The 27,319-nt window shown below is 46.6% G+C and overlaps 4 protein-coding genes across 8 annotated transcripts in view; 3 read left to right on the top strand and 1 right to left on the bottom strand.

Moving 5' to 3' along the window:
* The window catches only part of LOC135371251 (uncharacterized), a 139,561-nt gene that overhangs the window by 32,155 nt on the left and 80,087 nt on the right, over nucleotides 1–27,319 (bottom strand). For all 3 annotated transcript variants that reach the window (XM_064605335.1, XM_064605336.1, XM_064605337.1), the window contains exon 3: nucleotides 10,693–10,839. In XM_064605335.1, the coding sequence (XP_064461405.1) occupies nucleotides 10,693–10,703 (11 nt within the window). In that variant the 5' untranslated portion in view covers nucleotides 10,704–10,839. The remainder of the gene's footprint in view (nucleotides 1–10,692; nucleotides 10,840–27,319) is intronic.
* Nucleotides 72–4,125, top strand: LOC135371250 (uncharacterized). The gene is made up of 4 exons (XM_064605334.1): nucleotides 72–572; nucleotides 1,337–1,477; nucleotides 1,550–3,289; nucleotides 3,628–4,125. Exons 1-4 carry the CDS (start codon nucleotides 314–316, stop codon nucleotides 3,771–3,773), a joined length of 2,286 nt encoding a protein of 761 aa, XP_064461404.1. The 5' UTR covers nucleotides 72–313; the 3' UTR covers nucleotides 3,774–4,125.
* LOC135371257 (monocarboxylate transporter 12-like) lies at nucleotides 4,789–11,431 on the top strand. 2 transcript variants are annotated; one of them, XM_064605344.1, is made up of 5 exons: nucleotides 4,789–4,890; nucleotides 8,659–8,937; nucleotides 9,406–9,549; nucleotides 9,646–10,467; nucleotides 11,106–11,431. In XM_064605344.1, the coding sequence occupies exons 2-5, from the start codon at nucleotides 8,721–8,723 to the stop codon at nucleotides 11,264–11,266; spliced, it is 1,344 nt and encodes a 447-aa protein (XP_064461414.1). In that variant the 5' UTR covers nucleotides 4,789–4,890; nucleotides 8,659–8,720; the 3' UTR covers nucleotides 11,267–11,431. The 2 variants fall into 2 exon arrangements, with proteins under 2 accessions (XP_064461414.1, XP_064461415.1); XM_064605345.1 differs by lacking the exon at nucleotides 4,789–4,890 and adding an exon at nucleotides 5,995–6,508.
* LOC135371256 (monocarboxylate transporter 13-like) lies at nucleotides 14,454–22,774 on the top strand. 2 transcript variants are annotated; one of them, XM_064605341.1, is made up of 6 exons: nucleotides 14,454–14,666; nucleotides 16,266–16,547; nucleotides 19,025–19,234; nucleotides 19,324–19,467; nucleotides 20,648–21,562; nucleotides 22,489–22,774. In XM_064605341.1, the coding sequence occupies exons 3-6, from the start codon at nucleotides 19,033–19,035 to the stop codon at nucleotides 22,740–22,742; spliced, it is 1,515 nt and encodes a 504-aa protein (XP_064461411.1). In that variant the 5' UTR covers nucleotides 14,454–14,666; nucleotides 16,266–16,547; nucleotides 19,025–19,032; the 3' UTR covers nucleotides 22,743–22,774. The 2 variants fall into 2 exon arrangements, with proteins under 2 accessions (XP_064461411.1, XP_064461413.1); XM_064605343.1 differs by lacking the exons at nucleotides 14,454–14,666; nucleotides 16,266–16,547 and having other exon boundaries at nucleotides 19,179–19,266.

Genomic DNA, 27,319 nt, shown 5'->3' with positions numbered 1-27,319 from the left:
TGCGTTCCTGGAAATTGCCGAAGCCAATAACAGGATACCCTATATCAATTAACCAGGAGGGTTCTACATGCCATTGCCTAGCTAGGAAACCATCAGCACAACAGATGCAATCACGATACATTCGCGGTTATCGCCTAAGTACCCAAATAAAAAGCCTCGTAGCGCTACGACGCAGATACAGAGGTATATACGACAACGTAACTGACGTACATAAGCTACTTCCGTGCTCTGCGCCCCGACGAACCTTCAGCAATGAAGAACGTCTCATCAACTCGTCATGTGTGGTACCTATACTTCTCCTGCATGTTAGTGAATGATGACTTCTGAAGAAGGTCGCCGTCACAGCAGCTTCGCCAAGGTTGACCTGAGAAGCGATGGCTTGCAGACGGTGGTTCCTGACTCACGTCGAAGTTGGTTGATTTGTTTGTGTGCGTTCTCAATCTTGTTTTGGACCAACTGTTTGTTGCACAGCGAGCCCGTGTTTTCTACAGCGTTTTCGGAAATGCTTCAGATCAGTAAGAGCAGCGGAGAATGGCCTCTCTATCTCTCGTACCTGTCGGGATCGCTATTGGGTAAGCAACACACATTTTTGAAGTCACTCAATCGTTTGGATAAGCTTCAAAAGCTGCAGATAGCATTTGGCAGTCGATTATCTGTCTTCTCCGTTTCGTGTGTTCAATCTCACGGAAACGTTACGTTATGTGGAATATCTACATTAGCATCGCATGCGTATTCTGTGTCCAACGAAGGCTTACCAATGTGTGTGCCACAGAAACAGAAGCCTTGGACGCTTGTCCTCGAAATAGACCTCTACCCGAGAAACGGGATCATGACGTTGGTCCGAACAGACAGACTGAAACCGAAACAAATCGGAAAGAGAAAGCTGAGTTCCACGAATGGGCACTAGGACCGAAGGTCGCGTCCCTTTCAGGGATCATCGTAATCCCCTCAAGACCGTGGCTTTCGGGCGCGACCTTGTTGGTCCCCCTAGCTTTGAGTGTAGTTCAACTCTACCAAATTGGTGGCGCTGTCGAGCACTATGACGTCATTTGTTTACAAACAGGAAGAGGTCTATTGGCTAAGGTCCACGTTGTGCTTTACCAGTACCGTACAAATAGACATTATGGAGATTCTAGCTCCACGAGGAACGAAATATTCGATGTAGTAGCGCAAGGTCTGGCACGAACAACCGGTAGTGCTGGTGGTGGTGGTGGTGGGGTGGGGGTGGGGGTGGGGGGAGTCACGTCAATCATATTGTAGAGGAACAACATCTCCTTTACATTGGAGGTGTTGTTCCTCCACAATCTAATACCTTCTATGTCCCACTGCTCAACAGCTCCAGCAGCCGGATTCTTGACGAGGTCTCATCCAAAAACCCTGATTATCTCAGCAACCCTAGCTGTATCGTTAATACTCATGGCCTGCTTTCCCTTCTGCGATTACATCTTCTGGACCATCCTCGTCGGTTTCTTCCTCGGTGAGCGCCGTGACCTCGCGGGTACAACTAGGGTTCATGGTCAGTAACCGCTCTGTTATGTGTCTGTTACAGGAGGAGCCATTGGTGCCACTAAAACAGTTTGCGTGTTCATCGTGAACGCCTGCTTCAGACAGTACCGTTCCATCGGCAACGGGTTAAGTCTCAGTGGCAACGCCTTAGCAGCCTATGTAGGAGCTCCTTTTCTTCACAGCCTTACAAACGAGTTCGGCATCAAGGGAAGCCTCCTTCTTATGGGAGGCATCACCATGAATGCTGTCATAGCTGCTCTCGTAATTAGTCGACACTCATTCGACACTTCCCAAGAACCCGAGGAAGAACGCGTGTCTCTACCGACGGTGAAGTTGAGAATGGACTTTGAGAACAAAGTCATCATGGAAGAGACAGCGTCGACTATCGACGACGAAGACTTCGTAAAGACTTCGGTAAAGAACTGGTCATTGAGTTCTGTTGATGCTGTTGAAGAGCGACATGCTGGGATGAACGTCATCGAGTGCGTTGCTGTGATAGAACATTGGGGTGACGACGCAGATAGCTGCGATAACTGTCCTATGGGATTTCTCGAGAGTGCAGAGAAACAGACCAGTGAGTTCAATACGGCGGACGACGCGCCAGGCGATGAACACGACAAGACCCATGACTGGGATGCAGGTAAGGACAGTACAGAACTGAACCCGTTGTTGCAAAGACGCGGAAGTTGGTACCACGAAGATAAGGCAATGGAAAGACGTAGGAGACTCTTAAAGAAATGGGTTAGCTCGTCCATAGAATCTCTTAGAAGTCTGGGGCGATCCCACGACGACGGGTACACGAGGTTAGTGGATATCGAAGTCGGTGAGAAGGAAAGGAACGACAGAAAAGACGTTCTGCAGAAGGACACACAAGATTCGGTAGAAGATGCGAAGAACACCAGGAGCGTTTCATTTAGTGCAGGGACAACGGGAGCGCGGTGGAGACGAAATTCTGCAACGCGAGAGAAACTCAAGCTTCACCGTGCGAAGTCGCAAGAAGGTTGTATAGTGCGACATGTTGAAGACCTCAACCTGCTGGAGCACCTGCCACTAGAGGCGCCTCAGAGTGAGCTACCGTCACAAGAAGCACAGCAAGTTGACGACAAGGTCAGTGCCACAGAAGCTGCCGGTCTTTCACGTTCATCTACAGAGCAATCACTTGACAAGGACAGCACTGACTTGCCCGCGTCTCACATATCCGACGCGCAGGCGTTCAGCATCCCAGTTGAAGTCCCAGTGACTCGCCGGTACTCTCGTCTAGCGCAAGATATCCTCATCCGTCAGTTGCAAGACAGACAGAGGAACAGATTCTACAATTACGTCAGCGTCTTTCGGAATCCTACCTTGTACATCATTTGTATTGCCAGCTCTGTGATGCTGAACTCCATCATCATATTCCTTACTAAGCTCGCGGATGTCCTTCGCGCAAAGCAACTGTCACCCACAAGTTTGAAAGACAAGATGTTGCCCACGTTTCACATCGGTGACATCGCAGCTTGCCTCTGTTCCGGATGGTTCACGGACGAAGGACACCTGAGAGTCCGGCGTGCCATAGCTATTGACCTATTAATCCTCGGATCGTCAATGCTGATCGTGCCGCTACACACGAGTCTGAACACGTTTGCAATTCAAAGCCTGCTTCAGGGATGGGCCTTTGGACAAAGCACAGTGTTGTTTCCCGTGCTCCTAGTCAAAGCATTGGGAATGACGTCATGTGGGCTGGCCTATGGTGTGGTGATGTTTGCAACCGGTGTCAGCACACTTCTACGTCAGCTGCTTGAGGGTAAGTAAAGCATCATTATCATAATAAGTTCAGATGACGGAAAAAGCCAGTGTGACGGGTCTTCCCTGATTGCCGGTCGAAGGGCACAGCCCAGCACTGTACCACGGTGACGCGCACTTCTGACCCACTTCCCAAGGCCAAACCATGAATACACCCTCTGGCTTTTGACATCGATTGTCTTTACATGGGTGCTTAGACGATAATTGCTTTAAATGCCGCTTTTGTCTTTCATGCGCTTGTTTCCTTGTGTTGATTCTACGATATGGTTGCCACCTCCTTGAAGATGCTCTTTATAATGTCTGCTCATGACAGATTTTTCTTTTCTTTTTCTACCACAGTACATTTCCGGGGTTCATTCGGAACGCAAGACTTTATCTTCAACTTCCACGGGATTCTGGCGCTGGCTATCGCGGGAGTGTTTGCTGTGGAGACGCAGTTCAACAGGGCCCTGGAGCGTAGAAAATCGAGGACACAGGAACTCTGAGACAGTGTGTGTGTGTGTGTGTGTGTGTGTGTGTGTGTGTGTAGAGATAAATGCAGCATACGGACTCTGTTTATAAATGTAGCAGTGCACCAGTGCGTACGTACATAATTGTTGATGGCGTTGAAGTGCCATGTCCGACGCCGAAAGGTGCGTCAGAGGATTCGGAACTCTGGGAAGTCCTTTAAGATGGAACTTCTCTCACAATTCCAGAGGTGGTAGTCATTTACAAAATTGCGTTTACGTATTATTTGTGTAGGCTAGAACAGAAAAAACGGAATATGTCATTCAAAACTCTCAACTACGGCTGATGTTATATAGTAAAAGGCACCGAGTGCTTTGCCTTTTCAAGCTACTTAGCCTCCGTTCAAGCCTCCTTCAACAAGATTTCTGCGTGCGGAGAGTCTGACGGTAAAGGTAGAGACATATGTCTCGACACATCTCCAGAGTTGGACTCTTTGCGCTTCGTACGTCTGTACAGTTTGAGTGGTTTGTAACAGGTACAGTCGATAAATCTGCCAGAGGTGTATGAAATGTTGAAGTAACCTTCTTCGAGCACATTCGCACGAACTATAAATAATCGAACGAGAGAACCAGACCAATCATTCTACCTCATTCAAGGCGAGAAACTGCGTTACCAAATGAACAGGCCAGGTATTTTAAATTACGGTTCTCTGTCTCCAACAGCACCATTTGGGATTCTGCTACTGCAGAAAGAAAGATATGCTCTTATCTTCCGCTTGCTATTCACAGCAGACATTCCTTGCCAGCGTGCATTATATGGCGCCGGTCGTTCGAAAGCCATCTGTTTTATATAGACCTTTCAACAGATGCCGTTCGATCCTTAGCTTCGCTTAATCCCTCGCAATTAACGCCATATAACTGCTCAACAGGTGCTGTTTACTCTGCCAGCTATCTGAACCAACTGTTTATCGCTAGAAGCTCTGCTACTAGACAAAAATAAAAGATAAATAAAAAAAGAAAGGGACAAACGACGGGAAGAGATACCAACCGGCCGACATATCTGAAATGCTATCGTGGGTCGACCTCTCAAACGTCTCGTCAACACGTTCTGACATAAACGCGGCTGGACTGTGTTTGAAAAAGATGGTTCTATGAGGTAAGACATACGTTTATATCCAGGGAAAACAACACTTCTTAGCGACTCTGTGGCTGATGAGACATTTTCTATATATGGTATGCGAAGTTTCGGTGTACCTTGTGTGGGTGGGTGGTTGGCCTAAAGAAAGAGGAATATGTCGTGTGTGAAAGGTGGTGGTAGTGGAACTGCTTGCCGTAGAGAGTCACGTTCAAGCGGGCTACCTCACGACTATCGCATAGGGGTGGGGTGATCGTGCGTCCTGGGCAGACTTCACAGGGCACTGTGCTCACACTTGTCTTTTCGACCATCAGGCTGCTTTCAGGTTGCACCAGATGACTAGTTCGCAGAGGTCGCCTGGCTCTGGTGCTCCTCCGTCAGGACCATGCGAAAACCTTTTATATAGATATACTGGCCTTAACCGCGTGCTCGATCCAGACTCCACACCATCGACATGACATTAGCGACGTCGTTGAAGCCGTTGACTCGCGATGTGACAGCTGCCAACGCGGCATTGAGACTACACCGGTATGTTGCATGAGGGTGTAGCGCACCCGTAGGCACGCTCAGGGGCCCACATCTCTTCCACAGAACCCACGGCATTCATCGCTAGGATCAGGGCCGGCGTGACAAATTACGAGCCCCTGGGGTGAGTCTTTGCCCGGGCCCCCTTCCGCGCGTCTCCTGTTGCTAGCAACCGTCGGTCCTTGGGTCGGGAAGGCCCCGGAAGAGGCCCGGGTTCCGGAGCTCCATCCCCGGCTGCCTCCCTTTCTCGCAGGTCGTGGCCACAGGATGTCTACTTTTTTTTATCGGGACAAATACTGAGAAAGGAATTAAGGACGAGGCTCATATCTATCAGTTTCCCTTTTTAGCAGGCTTTTCATAAGAGTTCCCAAGCAGCACAACACGTTGGCCCAATATCGGCTGATCATTGGCAATACCGGCCCAATATTGGTCCAACCTTGAACCAGTATTGCCGATATATAGCCAATATTGGGCAAATATATTTTGCTGCTTGGGAATTATTTCGTGAGGTTCAGTCGACTTGGTATGTATGTTCGAAGCTATAGCACGAAATAGCTATGATAAAAATCACTTCCTGAAATTATCGGAATACGTTTACGCAGTTGTTACACCGTTAATTATTTCCTTCTCTTTGAATCTTAGACAAACAACAACAACAACTTTAGTTAAATGATGAGTTAATTCGTAGACAGGTTTACCCCCTTTTTCACCTTTCATGCATTCCCATGACCTGACCGTGTTGACACACACCCTTTCGCATAACGGCTTGAAGCGTACGCAAAAAACCGTTATCTTTTGCAGCCCTATTGGCCTGACAAATGACAGCAACCCATTATTGACCCGTCGCAGCACAAAGCTTCCAAAACACTTGTGAGCGTTTGTAGTCCTGTTTAAAGGAGGCGCGTCGCTCGAAAGAGCGCTCACGTAAGAGGGCGACCTTGAAGTGACTCTGGGATGTGAACTATCTCCCTTCCCCGTCAGCTCTCCACGCTGGTAACGCTATACGCTTCCTGCCGCGACACCGGCAGACATTCGAAGTCTGTGTTTAAAGTTCAGCAAGAATGCGTGAAGCGTTTCAAGTACGTTCACTTGAGCGCGTCGCCCGCGAAGCCACGTAAGTACTTTTGCGACGTGTGACAGAGCTTGATATGTTAAACGCTCTCGAGTGCTCCATGAAGCATCTCGCGTTGTCGTTCTGCTCGTTCAGCGGAGCAATTTCCCACACTATCGGCCCTCTGGACCGACATCCTGCAACACCGTCGTGCCCTGCAGATTTTCGTGGATTTTCTGCAAGACACCGGTCTCCTTTATATGTTCTTTGATCCTGATGTGCGGCCTTCCTACCGTCTCTCCCCCCTCGTCCTCTCATTGTCATTTTACATCTCATTCCGTCCCGTCGGCATTGGGATAGTGGGTCACAACCCAGGCTGCGAATTTCCCCATTCATCGTCATCAGTGCATTTCTAGTGGTTGTTGTAAAATTGCACAGTACCATTTTAGCCCCTTCGACCGAAGTTGCAGCTGGAGAGTGGATCTAATTCATGTTGGGTGCCAATAAAGAACCAATATGGCTGCAATTCATTCACGATCTGCGCGATTGGAGTTTAATTAGCTCGGCAGGAAGAAAGTAAAGTGGACTAAGACAGAATCGGGAACATTTTTTTCTTCTTGTGAAAACGATAATGACAATCACTCGCAAGTATAGAGGTAACGTATACCCATTCCTTCCACCTGATCTGTATGTCACGCCATCATCCACAGTCGTGATAGTTAATTCAGAAAGTTCAGCGTCTTCAAGTGCAATGTACTCTCGCAGCGCTATACCGATTTAAATTTTCTTCCGAACACCAACGGTTATCAGAGGGAATGCGGCAGAACAGGATCGAATGACTTAACTGTCGACGCCGTGGTGCCAGTTTAAGAATGCGACAGACGGATGCAAGCGTGTAATAGTATGCAATTCATGAACAGTAAACTTGCAATGCCAGGTTTGTTGTCTGGTCTCCCCCGTGCGTAATGGTGTTCGGTTGGTTCATTGTCTCGGTTACAGTGCATCAAGTGTTCTCTGAAGTGTCTCGTGCGTCACTACCTAGTGTCTCGCGTCATTTGCGCAGAATTTTGGGAATTCTGAACTTCGTGAGAGTGGCATCGGATATCATATAGTACATTTTCACTATACATCATATAGTGAACAGTTTATGTACCGATTATGCATCTTTTGGTGTCAGAGTTGCCTCTTTGTATATCTGCCACCAGGGTTACTCGGCCCTATCAAAAGGTCCAGGATAATCTGTCTGGTCGAGGTGTTGTGGTGGGCTATGCTACTCATGCCACCACAAAGACCGACAATTTGACATGTGCGTTCTGAAGGGCTTTCTGCAAGTTTCGAGCGTACTTATCCAACCTTCCGGGAATATGGGCAACCGGTAATCGGAGTTTCCAAATACTGATGTTGCTACCAAAAATATAAGCTACGCTCGCAACAAGAGCAGCAGCAACAACAACTATACATTGTGATGATCACGACATGGTTTGTTTCCCCATACCCTGTGCTTAGAACATACACGCTCACCATATGTCAGCATCTAGGACACAGATCTTGCAAGGCCTGCGATGTCGATGCGGATGTCGATGTGGGCTAGACCTATAGAGGGGTAACTCGCTCTCCAGGCATCGATTCGTTGCTTTCTGTTGCAGTCGGTAGTGTATTTCGAACTTTATCAAGTTCGCGCATTAGTTTCCCGCAGCTCGAGCGGTAGGATTTACTGCAGGCATCTGAAAGCTACGAGATCCACGCAAGTAGGCTTTCCCGCGGAGAAGACGCGTGTGCGCGCGCGACGTCTGTGTGAGAACAATGTGACGTCAAGAGGGCGGTCACTTTCCCCGCCATCGAGATCCTTCCTATTGTCAACCCTGAAGCAACGTCACAAAACGTCACGCGTGCCGACCACCCCCTCCCGTAATATGATCCTCTCCCGGCGCACGGCCGCGCTGCCGATGTCCACAGGAAAATACTGAAAATTCGGAATACGTCGATTTCGAATGAGAGGGATTGACGGGGGTTGTTCATTGTCTATTGCACACGTCCAGCAGTTTTTTTTTTCTATTTCGTGAGGGAGCCACTTATCCCTTTAGCCAGATGCCAATGCAACAGCCTCTGCCAGGGATGCCACCAGAAGCACTGAGTCATATAGGGGTACCTCATACATAGAAATGTTCAGGTGCATGTCCAATTTCCATTCCAATGTCCAATTCTATTTTCAGGAGACTCGGACATGCGCAGCAGTAATAGAAATGTCGTAAGGGATTCTCGCAAATAGAGAATCATGGGTCAGACGTCAAACAATCGTCGCCACGACGTGTACAAGGACTCCGCTAGGAGTTGGCTGGTATCTGTCGCGTGCACGTGGTGCTTCTTCTGGACCATGATTATCAATCGTTGCGGGGGCATCGTTTTCATCACGCTCATCTCGGAATTTGGAGCTTCGAGGGAGACGGCGTCCTGGCCTTTCAGTCTTCTAGGAGCTGTTTCCAACCTCTTCGGTAAGAACCCGCAAAGACTTCGTAGTTTCGAGATTTCCAAGAATAGGTGACGTCACCGGGAGCTGTGTCGTCCGTCTCCTAGCAACGGCGTGCGTCTCCGCTCTCAGCCCCACGTTGGAGGACTGATAGCAGCTGTGGCGACAGAAGACAGAAACCGACTTTCGAGGAACAATGATGCCAGATGCATGGCAGCTTTGGGGGCCCTGTGACGTCATACTTCTCGAAACTACTAAGTTAAAATTAATTTTATGACATTTCCCCACCCCGTAAAGAAACAATGGTGTGCTTTAGTGCATAGCACGCTATTGCCTTTGCGTACGATGCACTAAACCTCTCTAATATTTTGGGAACTTACTGTGTGAGACACGTTTCTAATGATATAAGTGTCGATGTGTCCTTTTGAAGACACATTCTTTAAATTCACTTTGTTGTAACACGGCCTTTGATTATGTTTCTTTTTATCTTTAGGAGTGGTATCAGGATTCATGATCAAGAGCATACCGCTAAGAATAGTATCATTATTGGGCTGCACGTTGACAGCTGCAGGCATCCTGTTGTGTGCACTGTTCTACAACGTTACTACCATAATTCTCTTCATCGGCATCATTACAGGTGAGCATTGTACTGTGAAAATACACTTTCATATTCAACGGCGCAAGTCAAGACATCATCATCATCCTTACATAATACTGTCCTGTCTTTTTCCAGCCATTGGACAGGGCATGATCTTCCCGTCAAATATGGTCGCTATCAACACGTTCTTTGTGAAGTACCGTGCTTCAGGTAGCGGCATCAGTTACGTTGGGGCTACGCTCGTCTCGTTCGTCTTCCCTCCGATCCTTCTGCTCTTGCACTCAACGTACGGCCTACGCGGCACTTTCCTCATCGTGGGAGGATTAACCCTAAATGCCATCGCGGGATCCATTTTTATAACGAGGCCCGAAGACCTCTTGAAACCTCAGCAGAGAGGTACGCCTCTTAAAGTCTTGAACGGTACCGGTAGCAGCAGTCCTGGACCTGAAGAACTCTCAAAGCCTCCACAGACTTTGTCATCGAAGTTTAGAGCGAACTTTGTGTTCGTTCGACGTCCCATCTATTACGTTATAGTGATCACAGGCGTGATTTACGCGTACGTCTTGGTCCTCTTCAACGTTACCATCGTGGACTACGCTGTCGGCAAGGGATTCAGTAAAATGGAAAGCGCCATGCTGCTCTCATGCTACGGCGGTGGCGATCTAGTTGGACGCATCTTTTCGGGTCAGCTATCTGACAGGAAAGTGTGCCGAAGGCGTGATGTCATGGCGTTGGCTTTCTTGTTGACTTCCGGAGCTATGACCGCCATTTCTCTGTCGAAATCTTTAGCACCGCTAGCAACCTCCAGCTTCCTGTTCGGTCTTGCGAGTGGAAGCACCATCATCCTCTTCTCAGTATTATTGGTAGAGTATTTCGGAGTTGAGCATCTACCACTTGCCATCGGGATGCACTGCCTCGTCAACGGACTGGCTGCACTTCCAAGACCGAAGCTCATTGGTAGGTTTGCGTTTTTCTGAGATATTTTATTGTTATTGGTGCAAAGAGTGTTCTGGTCGCATAAGATGGTCTTATTGGTGTGAGAGTGTTCTGGTGGTTCTTAATGGTGCAAAGGGTTTCAAAATGCAGCCGCAAATGCTCCAGAGAACCAGTAGGACCGGAGTCGGAAACGCACATGTCAAAGAACTTATAGCAACTAGCTATGGCTAATTTGAGCTTACCAACCTCAATGGCATTGTTGAACATGCCTACCCGTCTGGTCTCCTTGGTGGCGGGTAGGCCGTGGAAACCAGCAGTCGTGTTGGCTTGAGACAGGTGTCTTCTTTTTTCTCCCATGCTCTCACTACGTGACGCTAAATCCACGTTTGAGCTCTGCGTAAGAATAAGGACAATAATGACGTCATTCACTTTGTCTGATTTGGTGCTTTCATGACAGCATATGAAGAGATCAGACGAAAGCTACACTGCATAAAGCTTACTCCCCTCTTCGGGTTTTTGTCAGCTGTGCTCTGGAAAGGATGAGTGCATATGGGGAGCAGTGGCCCTCATTCTCAATGATATGATACTTCCTGCTGCGCGCGTGCATTGAGGTACCGCGGTGCGCAGTGGTGCTTTAGTGTCGTACTTGTTTGTTTCAGGCTACTACAAGGACAAGGGTGGCTCTTACGAAGGCCTTTACACCCTGCTGGCAGCTACATCACTTGTTGTCTCTCTGGTTTGGGCAACAGAATGCTTCCTGCAGTGGATCCGCGGGAGAAACAGGAGGCGCGGATCTGTTGCACAAGATGAACAGACATGATTGGATGGCGTGTGTGATGCGCGGTGGCGCTATGTGACGCCAGTTACCTGGAGCTGCTGCAAGGACTCGTGTCTTCTCCAGCGATTCTATAGGCTTGCTGAAGAGCGCATCAACATGTTTGTAAATTATCATCGGCATCGGAATAGAAGACACGTGTTCAGATAAGACTTGAGTACGGGTCTTTTTAGAGATTGCTATAGGGTTAGCTTTTCATTTATGCGCAGGCGTTAAACGGGGTTGATTCACGGGAAACACCGAAGGCCTGACCTGTGGCTGTTCAATATAATCGTAGGCTCACCAACAACCATAAGAAGGTCGATTCGCTGGCACTATTTCTACAACCCTCGAACTAGGACAGCGATGCCCCAAGAGTATACAACCAGAATAAGACATCTTGACATCAAGAAAGTGCTCGATGTTTGGTCAGCCAACTATCGGTAAGCTGTGTTCCGCAGGGTGACTTTCCTTCCTCGACACTCTCGCGGAAAGGACATCCCTCTAGTGATCTGGTCTTGGATCCCGGCACCTTAAGCGTCCCGGCGTAGCTAGCTCAACCTACAAAACGAGACAGGGAAGCGCAGACGAGAAGACACAGACGGACAGACACAAGCGGGACGGGCGCTAACGTCCAACAGGTTTATTTTAGAAAAACACTTGAGTTATATGTCGTGTGCAGGGTTAGGGTGATCTCAGAAAAGCAAGTTCTTTATCAGATAAAGACACTGAGGGGGTGCTGACGCATGATGTACCGAGCTTTCCTGCCTCGTTATGCTATACCAACAAGCCCAAAGGTTCGCTCTTCACAACATACAGTTGAAACAACCTCTCCACAATCTCCTTTTTTTTTAACCAACCAACCAACCAGAATGAGAATGGCTAGTGACCCTGGCACAGAGAAGATGCCGTGCGAGTTGAAGGAAACAGCATTCCCTCAAGTTGAGGACGCCAAGCCAAGCATATTTACCGCATGCAGTTATCGTTCGTTAAAAGCTTCATGCCGAAACTATACCCCATCGGGATATCGCCAATGCCCTCGCAATATCTGCCGAAGAAAATGTAACGTCTATGCAACTGGAACGTTTCTTGGCCTCTGAACTATGTATAGGAGAGCAGTAGTGCAGCGCCAACGCGTTGAATCCTTCTGCAAGAGCGCTGCGGCACCCAGCTCTCACGTGAGTGTTCCGACTGTCCCAGCTGACAGGGTGCGCATCAAAATCCCCGCGCATCATGAAATGGCTATGGACATATACCAATAGTTATCGGATTATGTCATTACCGATAACAGTGTCTGGGACGACGTACATGCGCACTAATAATTGTAAGATATTGGAGGGGGATGTGGCTTGCGGCAGGTTCAATCAACAAATCAACAAAGGGAAAAAGCTGTACAATGGGAATGTCTTTTTCTCCAGCGCAAGACCTTGAACCTTGAGATGTTTGCGAACACTGTACTACGTAACTCGTTGAAGCAAAAGTCTCAGATCGAGAGCAGCTGACATTTCGAAGAGAGATCGATCTCTCTACTGAGCTGTCTCAACAGTCACTGTTCGAAATATCGACGGATCCTGACGTGATGTGCCACAACCTATACGCAAAAACGCGATTCAACGAACGGGCGCCGCCATTAGTGCTGCCACCCCGTGGTAGTCACAGGAACTGTGCACGTGTGGACTGCCGTTTGCCGAGTTCCTTCATTTTCGTGTCCGTTCGTTTTCTCCCGTTCAGGAACCGGTGTAGAGCATATATTGCATCGGCCAGCACTCCTCACGTGTACAACTGTGCATATCGCACGCGGTTGCAAGCAATTTCGAACGTTGATATGCTACTGAGACGTTTATACTGGATGACTAGTTATATGGAGTGTTACGTTATCGTCAGTCATATACTCGTTAAAGACGGCGGCCCGAGTGCCTATCTTGATGGGAAAAGTGATTTTGGCAGTCCACCCCTGTTGTGTCGTCGCTGAGAACGAGGCTAGAGAGCGCACGGAGACCAGTGGTTTGAGAGTAATGCGACAAGGTCCTGGATTCTCTGCTTGTCGTAGCTGCGCAGTCGAACGGGCAAGACGATGTAATAGTTCACAGAATACGGCGTATTTCTTTATCGGAACGTCCCCCCTGTTAGATAACAGGAAGAGGTCGAATGAGAAACGGGTGGCCGGCTACTATATCTCCCTGTGTGTGTCCGCTCCTGTTTGCTTCTCGGATGTCGTTCCAACGGAAAAATAGGACATCCCTGTGTTCGGTAAACTTTTGGCCCGAGCTGTACACTGAGCGCGGGAACAAGAAACTTGTCTCGGTACAAGTATTTTTTTTAAATCTCCCAGCTTAGCGTTTTTTCGACATTAGTGGACCCGTAGGACGCACAGGAAGCAACAAACGGTCACTAGTATCATTTCGTCGTCTACTGTACTGCCATTCAGCCGTACAATGAGATTTGCCAAAGGAGAACAGCATCTCCACAGGTGCCGATGAACAAATGCTTGTATTAAATTTGACGGAGGTGCTTCGTACAACAAAGTAACCCGGTTGTCGCAACCGTTGTCCGCAACAACAGTGAAAAACTTGCCATCTAAAATGGTTTGTCACATGCGCATGCTAGCGCAAGCACGGCATAAATGGGCCCCAAACTCACACTTCTTCCCGAAAGGTCAAACGCAGGGCAACTTTAAGATATGAATAAGTATATTCTGTATTTAGGAGTATTTATAAAGTATTTAGAAGAATAAATACCCGAAAATTCGTATTTAAATATAATTGTAGATACATTTTTGAAGACCGTATTTAACTACGAAATATAAATACGTGTACTTGTATTTTAAATAGTATTTTAATTACAATGTATTTAAATACGGCCTATTCCTGCCTAGAATTATGTACCAACCAGCCTCGTCTCTGCTACAAGACACCGACTCAGATAGACTTGTGCCGGTGTCTTCTGCTTGTTCCGTCCGTTGCTGCCACAGAATCAAGGAATGCCTCGTTCAGTGTGCTCGCCTCATCGCATGGCTTGCCTCATCTATGTAATTTTAGCTCATTAAACGTTTCATTTTCTGCGTCCAACTTTCCTCAAGCTCCAGTCACTTTTGAAGGACTTTCCTCGCAATGGTAATCAACAAGAGAGCAGTAGCTCGAGGAGATTTTAGGGTCAATTTAGCGTTATCCGGCATGATGGGTCAGTGTACTCCGGAAGAGCGATAACTTCCCAAGTATATGGAGGGCAGCCCTTGAACGGGCAGTGTCGGTTGCGATACGTAATCATGGAAACGTTAAGTGTGTGCAGTTCCTTCTGGCATCATGCCTGGCCCAACTTAGCCGACAAAAACTTAACTTGCAGCGGGAGCAGCGCAGGATGCTTCCTCCGAGCATGAGAGGCGAGCGGCTGTTGAAATCACAGGAAGGTAAGTTGAGAGCCTCTTGTTTCTTCGCAGTGTGATTGCTCAGTGTAAAAACACAGTGGAATCGCTCGTTAATTTCGAGCACTTTGTGTTCAGTACCTCCTAGATGCAATCTTCAGCGTTGCTCGATAATACACGCACAAAAGATAAAAGATGTCTGGTTTGAATTTGCTGCGTCATGACACGGTGAGAGAGTAATATTATGATCAAAGTTGTTAGTCTCGATATTTATACAAGACTTATAGAAGACGAAGTGTAATTGGTTCGAAGTACTTGACGACCAAAGAACATTTGAATAAAAACTCGTGAATCTGGCAGGGCTCTTCAGTATCTGGCACTTATCGAGAGAGGCCGGTTCTTCTGTCCGGGATAGTAGTTTTTTTTTTTTTTTCGCTGACTGAAAGAAAGAAAAAGGAAAGGAAAACACGGTGCTCAGGGTGGTCGTAAACAAACTTTGATCCCAGTGTTACTTCGCAGGTGGTGGTGGTGGTGACTTCGTATTTTACATCACAGACACAATACGATCAAATTGGAGCTTATTTTTATGGTAGAGCCTTATAGATTCTTATTACTAGAGTTTTATCTTATCTTAGAGAGTCTCATCATTAGAGTAGGCTCTAGTAGTGTCTAGTAGTAGAGTAAATACACAGTACGTTAAATTAGACGCAATACACAATTACCAATACGGCAATAGCCATAAATAAAATAGACAGCTTTATAGCGCCATCGTTGGTGATAACTTTTTTTTTTGCTAAACCATTTGTGTCACGTGGCTCTACAGAGTGACAATTTTGCCCCATGCAGCCCTAAATGAAGCGACAATTTTTGTGCCCCTTAATTACTGTCTTCAGTCCATGCCATGTCTCATGCCCCTCCCGTGCAGTATGCATACTATACAAACCCTATCGTCCGAATGCAATTGCGAAATCCGAGGACACCCCATTTTAGCTGCGTCTCGGAGCAGATGAAAGTTCAGCAGCTGAAGATCGCGTGTGCACTGTTGTCATACTGCTGCAATCGTAACGTAGGATGCCTGAATACCAGGGTTGCGGAGTTGCCACTCCGGAGTTGGAATGATTCCGGAATCATTCCAGATTTAGCAGAGCCCAGAATGGAGTTGGAAAGGCATGTCGGAAACTGTCCTAGGAATGGTAATGGAATGGTCTGGGTGCCCCGGCGGCAGTTTTGGTTTCAACGTGCTGGTTTCTGCCCTCGCACCCTTTGCACCGCACCTGCACACGGTGAAGAACGAAATAACCCTGTCTTTGTGCTTTTGCCGTGCTTAGTAATGTCAATCTCCTCTACCACTGCTGGACTTGCCAGTATGGTTACCGGTCCTTTTCTCTTATTGAGGGAATTAACGGAATGGAATTGGGTTGCCAAGCCATTCCAAGAGTGGGAACTGACCATACCTTTTCATTCCGAGGAATTGAAAAGAATGGAATTATCGCAAATCTCCATTCCTGGGAACGGAATTGGAACGGAATGGGAGACCCCATTCCGTCACCCTGCTGAATACTACCTCCCTCTCACAGAGGGAGCTACTACACAGAGGGAGGCATCCTATCGTAACGCATTTTCGTCTTTTCCTTTTGCCTTCAGGGTGACCACATGTATCCCACAATCCCTTCGGAGCGAAGACCTCACACCACTGATCGGCGCTGCACCCGCCATTGCCGAAAAGGCAGTTGTGACTGAATGGCAAGGGTCCACCGCAAAGGAAGCAACATCGAACGCTACAGCCCTGATGCCATGCTTTGCCACGGTGCTGTTTGCTATCTAATTGACCTCCGTCTCACCACAGCCCCCAGCTATCTTCTTCAAGTGTCATTCGGGCCAATTGCTGCACTTGAAAGTGAGATTACTGGGCCCTTGTAGGAACAGGTGAGCTGCTGCTGGGTGTAATAAATTGCGTGGGTAGATCCCGCAGCTGGCAGCTTTGTTTCTTTAATCGACCTTGTGTGTTGATGGAGCTTTGTCGCTATCTTAGATGCTTTACATAGTGATTCAAAAATGCAAAAAGTAAAAGCTAAGAAATAAAAGTAAATAAAGGTAAAAAGCTAGATCACTAGGTAATGCGCGTCTAATATGACGTATTGTAATGTACTCTCATTCGTTAGTATTGGAAGAAGTATTAGAAGACGATGAAAAGGGGCGTTTCACCGCCAGGGGGCGATACTCTACCCCGCTGCTGGTGGCGATGCGGGGAATGAAATATTAGGAGCCCCTTCACAATAAGGATCGAAATCCAACGGTATCCAGAAAGGTGAAGAGAGCTTTGAGGGCAAAGCGTTAGTGGGCTGGATGTGGCCAGGGACCAAGCAATTTTGTGAGAGAGAGAGGGGGTGAGAGTCCAGCTCGTTAAGGGATCCGGAGAGATACGGGTCGGGAAGGTTGGTAGTGTGGGCAATGGAGAAGGATGTGCTCTAGATCTTCTACAACACCGCAGTGACTGCATTGGGGAGAGTCAACTTGTTTCAAGCGGTAACGCCACTGCGCTGTAAAAGCCACATCGAGGCGCATTCGATGAACTAATGCGGCATCTTGACGAGAGGTGTGTCGAGGTATGCGGAAAGCGAGCGCTGGATCAACTCTGCTCAGCTTTCTTCATTTTCCCCCTTATCGTATTTCTTTTATAATTCTTCATTTCTTATCGTTAGACTCGCATTTCGAGCCAACAACACAAAAACACTTGGCAGTTTTTTCGAAGGAGTCATCCGTTTACGCAGGGCACGGGAAGCAGATGCATCGCTTATCAATTTCCTGACACAGACGATACCGCCACAAGGTCTGCTACGGGGATCTTCCAAGGGCGATGAGATGGACGATATCGAGATTTGTACCGATATCATCGATTTGTCCAAATCAAATCGATCTTTTAAAAGTATCGGCAATTATTTCTACAGCGATATGTTAGCGAATAGCGATAAACAACAACAACAACAAATAAGTGATGATGATGTAGTGGAATGTTTTGCCGCTGATGTGGCACCCTATCCCATTGCTTGAGGGGGAGAAGATGGTGAATGATGATGAATGTTGAGTTCACGCAGGGGCCCTGTTGTTGCTAAAGAAGATGAATAAGGTATCGGTATTTTCTATAGGGTGTCCGCGTTCAATACATGGACATTTTCTTAAAATAGGAAAATCTTTTTTTTAACTAAAATTAATGAGAATATATTCTACGTCAGGAAACCTTATGGACGCATCAGTAACATCCTGTGGCGTCGTCCTAATGAATTTTGCCTAGTGAACTTTTAATTATGAAACGTCGATGTTCGATCATAATGACTGGGTATGTTAATTTTTGCTTGCGCTGACACGGTTGCCGTTTTCCGAGAATGAATTGAGCCAAATTTGGCCGAGGGAATCGCCCCGGAAATAAGAGTAGATTATGAGGTCGTCTTTGTCGCTCCTTCAGACGCGCGCTTTCTCCCTTGCTGTTAAAGGGGAACCCAAGTGCAAACGTTTCTTCTTGCGGGATAAAAGATGTCATTACCTTACACCAACACAAAAGGAACGAGATTCATAGGCTGCGTCGTTCGTGATTTATCATACACAGAAAAAAAAAAAAAAGTAAAAGAGATGCCCTTCTCAAGAGATCCTTCTCAAGATGCCCGACAACGCGGAGAGGCTTCGGATTGGTCTCCTAAAACGATCACCCGCGATGATTGGACAAATCGTTTTGAGGAGACCAAGGGGGTGCACTATAGAAATATACCGTGACAGCAGACGCCGGGTGCTGAGAGTGGCGAACGTCTCTCTCTCTCAAGAAACGTCACGGTTAGGTTTGCCCGGTGAGATCAACGGGTAAGCGGACAAGTCAAACAGCTTGGCGGATAGCGACAAACACCACCTCAAAATCTGCCGCTTTCTAGCCGTGTCCGTTTTCTGCCTGATTCCGACATGTAAAGGTAAAATACCCAAAGAGGTTGGTCGCAGTTGCGAGAACCTGCTCCCCCGCATTCATTTCTTGTGGCAGGCAATAGTCATTGAAACACATACGTCACAAGGACACACTGGTGATGTCACAGTCGAAGGCAAGGCAGTCGGAGACGAGAAACCCTTTCCTGGGCCGGGAACGTACTAAAGCTTCTATGGCAAAATGTTGAGGTGTTGGACAGTCCCTTGGGCCCTGATAACCTTCTGATATAATGGGCCAGTGGTGATCCTCCGCAAGGCTAAGCGTAAACAGGATGCCTACCGTTTAGGGCGTCAACATCATACCGTCTCCGACTCTATCACCTAAATACAATATTGTATTATGGTAATATTGAGTATGGAAATTTTCATTTTGCATCGCTCAACTGGATACCGTTATGCAGGAAAATAATACTCGTGTTTTCTGGCCATGCATGCAGTTGCACTGATGGGCGCAAGGATGGAAGACATGCCTGATGGGCCTCGCAGCTGGGCAGTGGCTTTCGCAGGAAGCGTTGTCATGTGCTGCATATCATGGACCTTCCGTTGCTCCGGAGTCATGTACGTTGCCTTCATCGAGGACTTCGGTGTCACGAGAGCCCAGGCGTCGTGGCCACTCTCACTCTTCAGCATCGCGTCTTGTGTCACTGGTACCTAGACTAGGCTTTGCTTTTCGTACTGGGTATGCTGGTTGTTCATTCTTCCTGGCGGTGAGAGACATGTCTGTTTCTTTTCTTAGGTCCTGTAGCTGGTCTTATGGTGCACCACTTCAGTATGCGGAGTCTATGTGCTTGGGCAACTTTGTTTGGATCAATAGCCGTTTTCATCTGTCGATATGCCACCACCATTAAGTTCACTTCCGTATGGCTTGGTGTAGTACAAGGTAACCTCGAGCTTTTACTTAGTACCTCAGAAATACCTTCTGTCTGGAAATACAGCTAGGGCTGCTGCAATCACTCTGCTGAATTGTCTCCTTCAACGTCAAACGTGAAACACACTGCAGTAGACGAGTTCAGTGATAACGTTCGATAGTGCTAAAACTCGGGAGATACCGGTTTTCAGGTTTGAATGTGTAGAGCTTCCCTGTGTCTTGCAGTGTTCCTCTACTAGAGGACGGCACCTTTCTAGATTTTCATTCAACATCACATTATGGTGAGCTTCACTCACAGCCCGTGATATCACATCAACATCATGACTTATGAAGATTGTAACCATCATTCGATACGAACACTGCAACCCATGATTCAAGTTCAAGTTTAACTTCGAAATTCACGGCATTAAATACAAAGATCACTGTCGTATCGTAGAAGCGTCGATAGCCGACCTGGATAACTGACGTTTCTTCGGTACTTGCCTGTGAGTCACCAATTACCGGCCATACACAAAGTTGTGCAATTTTCCAAATCATTGTGGGTACATTGTGCAGTGCGCTGAAGGTCATTGGTGTATGTGGCCTACGGACGTTTGAACCATGGTCTCGTTAACCGGACTCATTAGAATAGAATAGAAACAGAAATAGAAATTAAAAAAAATGGAAACGTAGGTCCCACTGGTGCGACCAGCAGACTGGACTCATTCATTAGTTTGGCCCCTGCTTGTTTTTTGTAATGTCCCTTGGACGTCGTGTTGTTTCTCTACTTATGCCTCCATTTGTTTCTTTTTTCAATCAATCAATCAATCAATCAACTTCAAAACGTATCTGATAACAGTAAAGCCCCGAATTATCTTTTGAATTATCAAAACGTATCCTTCGATTTAAACTTCAAAACTTATGATTCGACTTCAGCTTCTGCGTCAAACCGCATCATGTCAATCCATTCGACATCGCATCATTATGAAAGATGTTACGGTGAATGATGTCCGTCACAAGTGAATTTACCGATTTACGGTTCGTACGTGTTGCATTCTGTGACACAAACACAACAGCAAAAAAGGTAATGACACTAATGATCAATCCTCGAATCATGAGTACAATTCTATGTTCTAGTCCCGTGTCCTATGTCCTTGCCCCAACATGGCTCATGTGCAGCTCATTTTGCCTACCGAGCTTTCTTGTCTCCCAGGAGTCTGCACAGGGTTCCATTACACCCTCACATCACCACTCGTCGCCAGTCATTTCAAACGTCACAGCACCACTGCCATCGGCATTCTGTACGCGGGACCGGCCATTGGTTCTTTTATATTCCCTCCATTCTTCAGCTGGACCTACCAACAGTACGGCCTTCGCGGTGTCTTCCTAATATTCTCTGGGATTACGCTGAACGCTTTACCCTTCGTTCTCCTCATGGGAGACCCGGTCACCTCAACATATTCATCGAACGCCGTGCAAAAGACGAAGACAGACTCGCAGTCGGCGTGTCTCCTGGTACAAACAGAAACCCTCAAGAAGCGAATAGTAGAGAGCGACAGCAAGAACGAAACCACGTCTTCCAGCTGCATCATGTGCGCGTGCTACAAGGATGCGTGTAAATCCTCATCCATGCTTTTGATTAAAAGGATGTCAGTTTTCTCGAAGGCTATGTTTGTGTTCGGTAAGCCCATGTTCTACGTGATAGGCGTGTCCAACGTGGTTATCGGATACAACAACACGACAGTGCTGAACGTTCTCATAGACTTTGCAATAGACCAGAAGGTGCGACCGAACGCCGCAGTGTTTCTGCTAACTTCGTATGGCGTGGGAGACTTAGTCGGAAGACTCGGTTCTGGATGGATAACAGATAGAGGGTATCTGAGTCGGTGCAAGATGATGATGTTGGAAGCGATACTGCTGGGAACTCTGCTGGTAGGACTGTCGCAGACGCGAGGACTCGAAATGCTGATGGCTGTAACATTCGCGTTCGGCTGTGCTTCCGGAAGTACAATGGTGTTGTTTACGGATCTGCTGAAGGACTATCTCGGTTCTGAATGGATCGCACTTGCATCTGGTTGGATGTTTTTCTTCGGTGGCTTGGTGCTCATGACAAGACCGATGGTGATAGGTGAGTTGGTGACTGTTGATTAATTGATACGTTCAAACCTGTTTGGGGATGCTTACCACATCGAGCTTGAAAATAGGTTTTGAAATTAGAAATTGACTACACTCATGGCGTTACACGTGAGTTGAAAAGAACAAAAACAAGAAATCGAAGTAACTGTGCTACAAGGGTATCTAGATTGGGTTATCTTGGCAAACGTCAGTCTGTCACACGCGGCGACAATTGTGTTTTTCTATTGATTATTCGAAAGAGGGCCACCCACAGGGTTGTCCAATTACTTTGCACGTTACCAAGCCGTGCCCCAGCAGTGCCATGGACTGGGACAAGGACAGCTCGACAGTCGCGGAGAGGAGGCAAATGTAAAGGAACAGCACTACATCTTGGCTCAATATTGGACCAATATCGGCAATGCCGACCCGATATTGGTCAAAGATTGGGCCAATATCGCCAATATTGGTCCAGTATATGGCCAAGATGTTGTGCTGCCTGATGGCTTGTATCTCGCACCTAAACAAATGGGCTAGCAGCAAAAAAGAAAAAAGAAGACATTCCGCGTTAAAATCCGACAAACGCGTCAAAATCCGGTAGCTTTACTTGGCCATATTTCGATCCTGATCTACGGCATTACTACACCTTCCCTATCCTCTTTCCTTTCTTCGTCTCTCTCCACAACTGTAACGGACGGACTTACATATGCCTGTCGACGGTTAGTGGACCCTAGAAGGCTATCGCATTAATACTAAACGTCCTGGGCACGCTTGCAGGAACGCTGACGAATTTCTTCAGTGGCGTCCTCAGTAGCTGCTCGTGCGTAGAACGCTGACAAAGCTACTGAGGACGACATTAAGGAATTTTCCTCAACGTTCGTGCAAGCGGGCTCTGTTCGTTACATCTGTGACCATAATGACTTGAAATCGGCGCTGTTTCAGGATACTTCAGGGACTCCATCGGATCTTACGAGACCATGTTCATCCTTCAAGGCATATCCTGCATTCTTTGCGGTGTTATGTGGGCCGTCATTGCACTCTACGAAGTCTGGAAGGCAAAGTCAGGAGCCAGGACTCAACGAGCGACAAAGATACAAAATTCGCCGTCAGCCTTTAAAAATGGCGTCACATTCAAAGATAGGGAAAGGCGAACAATCTGTCCTCAGGACAAGATCAGCGATGCATTAATTAGATGACGAAGCAAAGCTAATAAAATATTCGAAACACATATTGCAGATACATATACGACATATGGAATGCTGTGCACTATACGAAGAAAAGGAATTAACTGGGGATCAAATACAGCTTCTAGTACTCTAAATTGCAATTATTCTCCATTTTAGTCCGTGACCCTGAAATTCACTCACCACCACTGAAAATAGTCCCTAAGTTCATTGCATGCAACTATAATGCCAAGGAACTACAGTGCCACTATATAACTATATAAGTGCCAATGAACTATAAAAATCACTGTTTTGTGCAGTAGCGTAGTCAGAAAAAGTTTTTGTGGAGGGGTTCTATGCGAACGTTACATGGGGAGAGGGTTTCGCCCTCGATTTCCCTTTCCCAAATGCACTACTAAACATAGCTTTTCGGGGGGGGGGGGGCGTCAAACCACGAAGCCCCCACCCGCAGGGTAGCCACAGCTTTTGTGTGACAAAGCGCTACCATTCTAGACACAAAGTTTATTTTATACCTAGTACCAGTTCTTCGGCGCATTTATTAAGCGCGATAATACTAGCTAAATTAGCTGTACTAATTGACTGCAACACAAGCGCTAGAAAAGAAAAAAATGCCCAGAAAGGCGCTAATATTACTCTCGCGAATGCGCAGGGCATCGAGCTGCTGCTAATGCGCTTTCGGGGTGGTAATAAGTCGCGCTGCATTGGTAATTGCGTATCTTGCTCTGATTAGTATACTCGGCGACACATTTACGAACATAGCCGTTCGCTTGCTGTTCGGGAAGCATGATTCTTCCTTCGCGGTTCGTGATTTTGGCATCGGTTAATATTTAGGTAATCATGTCGAAACGGACAGCGTTTCCAACACAAACATCGTGTGGGTGCTAAGTGTCGCCTAAACATGGACGACGACGATGATAATGATGATGACGATGAGAGCGAAAAAAAAATATATATATATAGGGCGAAGAGGTAAGTCGCGACAAGGTCGGGCTGGGTGCCCAGGTGCACCTACACAGAGTTGGTTAAAAAAAGGAAAACGAAATGCGCACACACAAAGGAGTAGAATAGAAGTAGCGACTGGCAGGGCAAGTTAAAGTTCGACCTATGGGAAACATCGCGTTACCACATGCACAATGAAGAGTAACGAGACGGATGCTGATGTTGGCTAAAAAATAACATAGAGGGATTGAATTCGACACAGGACAAATTCGGCTACTCCTTTAGTCAGACCGCACTCAAAATAAGATTAAAAAAGAAAAAGAAATAAAAACGCTGCTTTCGCGATATATATCGGCCAAATGCCAAATAGTCAGTTAACGTAGCGCACAATGAATCACGTGACCCTAATAGACTGACCCCAACGCACTGCTCTGAATAAATGTCACAAGCACTGACAAGGCAGCGTCCCTCTTGTCAGGTGGCCAAGGACCCAGACCTTTTATGAGTTGCAGTTGTCCAGTCGGTCGAGAGCAGATTTCATGGTAGCGCTTAGAGATGTATATATAGAGCAGTGCGCGGGAATGTGCTCAGTGTCCTTCCCGGTTGGAAAAAGTGTACAGTATATCGAGTTGAGTTTGAATGTAAAAAAAGAAAAAAAAAAAACAGAAATTGAATTCATCGCCTGACGAATTATGATACTTCCATAAAGCCCGTAAATGGAATCCCCCGTAAAACCCGGAAAAAAAAATGGAAAAACCCGTAAATGGAATCCACAAGAATGGAATGGAATGGACAAGATATGGCATCTAGCGTATTTTCGGTCATATAAACCACCATAACCACCAATAAATAACCATCGTATCGTACCGCCCGTAAAGGGTGCTCTGCCACACTCTCGGCTGTAATGCAGAGAAGCGCACTTTACTAAAGATCCATTGGTGAACGTTAAACGATGACCATTGCAAGCAAGAAAGCGTCTTTTTCTCGACACAAGGTATCAAGCGTGGAAGTGCGATTATTCGCTTAAAGGTGAACGGGATGATGAAACAAGTCGCTTCTACATTTTTATAGTCACGGCGCTGTTCGTGTACAGTGCTGTTTCAAATATGGTGCTGGGAGCCACATAAGTTTTTTTTCTGACTAGGATATCATATCTCACATATTATCCGCATAGCTTTTTACTTTTCTTCAGTGAAAGAGGAGTAACCGTTAGATGAAAAAAACAAAAAACAAAAAACAAAAAAACACACACGAACGAATTGGAAAACGAACGACTTCTGTTACCAGTGGATCGAAACATACAAACTGTTTCAGTTTCTCCTCTCTTGGCCCGTAGCCAACGAATTGTCAAGGTCAGCGATACTCTTTCTCCAGTGACAATGAGCACCCAGGATGCAACGCGTGCGCCAAGATCATTGAGGTCCCTGGAAATCGTCTATTGCGACGCTGACAACAGAGCACTGTACGAAGGGCTTACGTACAATGCTCTAGAAGAATCTTTCCTACTCACGTGTTCTAGAGTAGCCTGGTCGTTACTCATATCTCCATATTTTTTATTTCTCAATCAATCTATCAATCAATAATATGCAGGAAACCCAACAGTAAAGCAGTCTTTAATATTCACAAGCTTCTATGTATATAGTAGTCTACATTTCTTCAGGTGCAAAGCGTTTGTACCCCTGGATTTCCTGCATATCATTCATTACTGTTCTGGGCGCTGGCTGTTTTCTTCACTTTCCACTGCTCAATCAATCAATCAGGATCTTTGCCCTCACGCATATTTATGAGGAGGAGCGCATGCAAGCGACATCGTTTTTGAGGGACAAGCGACGTGCAATTTTAATTGGGATCGCATTCTATATAAACAGTGAACGAAGTCAAACAAAGCATGCTTGCATTCGTCCGTCCGTCCGTCCGTCCGTCTGTGACGGTCACCTGTAAAGCGTGCTTTCACTGCAATGACACAGTGTATGCAGGAGAAGCAACCATAGAGTATGTCCCTTCCTGGACCTCTCCCAGTCTGCAAGACATAATGTTTCTGCGCTATCGCACGATGTGATGAACGAAGCGGGCCCTTCTCATTTGCTTAGATACACTCGGAAAGAAAACAGAAATGTATAACAATTCAAAATGAAGAAAGTCGAAGCAAGGCGGCAACAACTAAATGATGAGGTCGAGGTCCGAGCCCACGTGCAAAAGTTTTCCTCACATTCCATAACTTCCTTCCTGCTCTCTTGCATAGCAAACAAAAATATCTGCATGCGGTACAGACCCCACCCTGCTGTTCAACCCACCTTAAGTTTGGGCACCAACCGCATGACACCGTTTTTTTTTTTCAACTTTGTCCGCTTTTCAAAAGGCCATCATCTTGCATTATGGCTATTATAACACGATTTAGAGGTCCTGCCCTGTGCACCCATTGATCACATTAAGGGTCACTGACTCCCAGTTACACGCACAACGACGTGAGGCAGTTAGCGATTACTACAACACTAAAGTAAAAAAAAAAAAAAGAGTGGGAATGCGTCTTTTGTTGCTTTCTCTCTGAACAAAGGAGTGGTCGATACGGGAACAGGCGCAGCGTGGACAGTGCACTGACACGAAAGGGTAGGTCGTAGATCTCAATTCTCCGTATCTGTTCGTGTCAGCCCAACACACTGCACGTACGCGCTCGTGGTGCCAGTTTAAAAGTAAGGCACTCGATGCCTATCACGGGGGGGGGGGGGGGGTATATATTTATTAGAACAGAGAAAAAAAAAAGGAGGAAAGGTCAGCCAAACGGGACATCGGCTTGCTATTCCGCAAAGAAAAAAAGAAGAATAACTAAAAGAAGGAGAAATAAATGAAAAGAAAATAAGAGAATTAGGAAATAAAGGATAAGCTAACAAACGGTGAAAGAAGGATGAGATGGATTAAAACAAAAGGTGACGTTAAAACAAAAAGGTGAGGTTAATGCGTTGAAAGTGAGGGTAAAGCACGGAAGAATGAGATGGCACGGCTTGACGACGGACTGCGTTGAAAGAGTGGGTGTTTGAGTAAAAGTGGCTAAGGACGGGTGACGCTATTAACTCGAGGATCACTTATGGTGACTGCGTCGTATCGCACGAAGTAGCGATGCGACTGTCACGTCTGTTTCGCCTTTTCTTTAAAAGGGTATTTCAGGTAGAGAGCGTTCAAACGAGTCGGTTGATGATTTCGTGGTGTGACCTATAGAAAATGAAACTATAGTTACTCGAAATGCGATAGCTTGATTTTTAATTAGCCGAAAGCTACAGCGAAATAGCTATGATGGGCGAGAAAATATTAATTTACTGTCAAAGTAATTTCTGTTCTGTTATCAGAGGCATAAGGGGTTGAAATCTCATATTTGGAACTTGTAGGCTTACACGACACCTCACTTCCTGGATATCTCTTTTGGCAACGTAATTCTTTTCCTCTGTGAACGAATGGAACTCGAGACAAATTTTGTGAAAAATTGTGAAAATTGTGAAAGCGCGCAAGTTGAATATGTCCTCAAAAGTGTAAGTAGAATACACTTGAAGTACGCAGTCACACTTCCTATAAAAAACGATGTTCAGCAATGTGTTTCTGCTGTTACACGGCTCTCCTATTTCTGCAATGTGTTTCTCAATTATTTGTTTATTTACTTT

This window comes from Ornithodoros turicata, chromosome 10, assembly GCF_037126465.1.
Source record: "Ornithodoros turicata isolate Travis chromosome 10, ASM3712646v1, whole genome shotgun sequence".
NCBI lineage: Eukaryota > Metazoa > Arthropoda > Arachnida > Ixodida > Argasidae > Ornithodoros > Ornithodoros turicata.
This window is presented reverse-complemented; position numbering and strand designations above follow the sequence as displayed.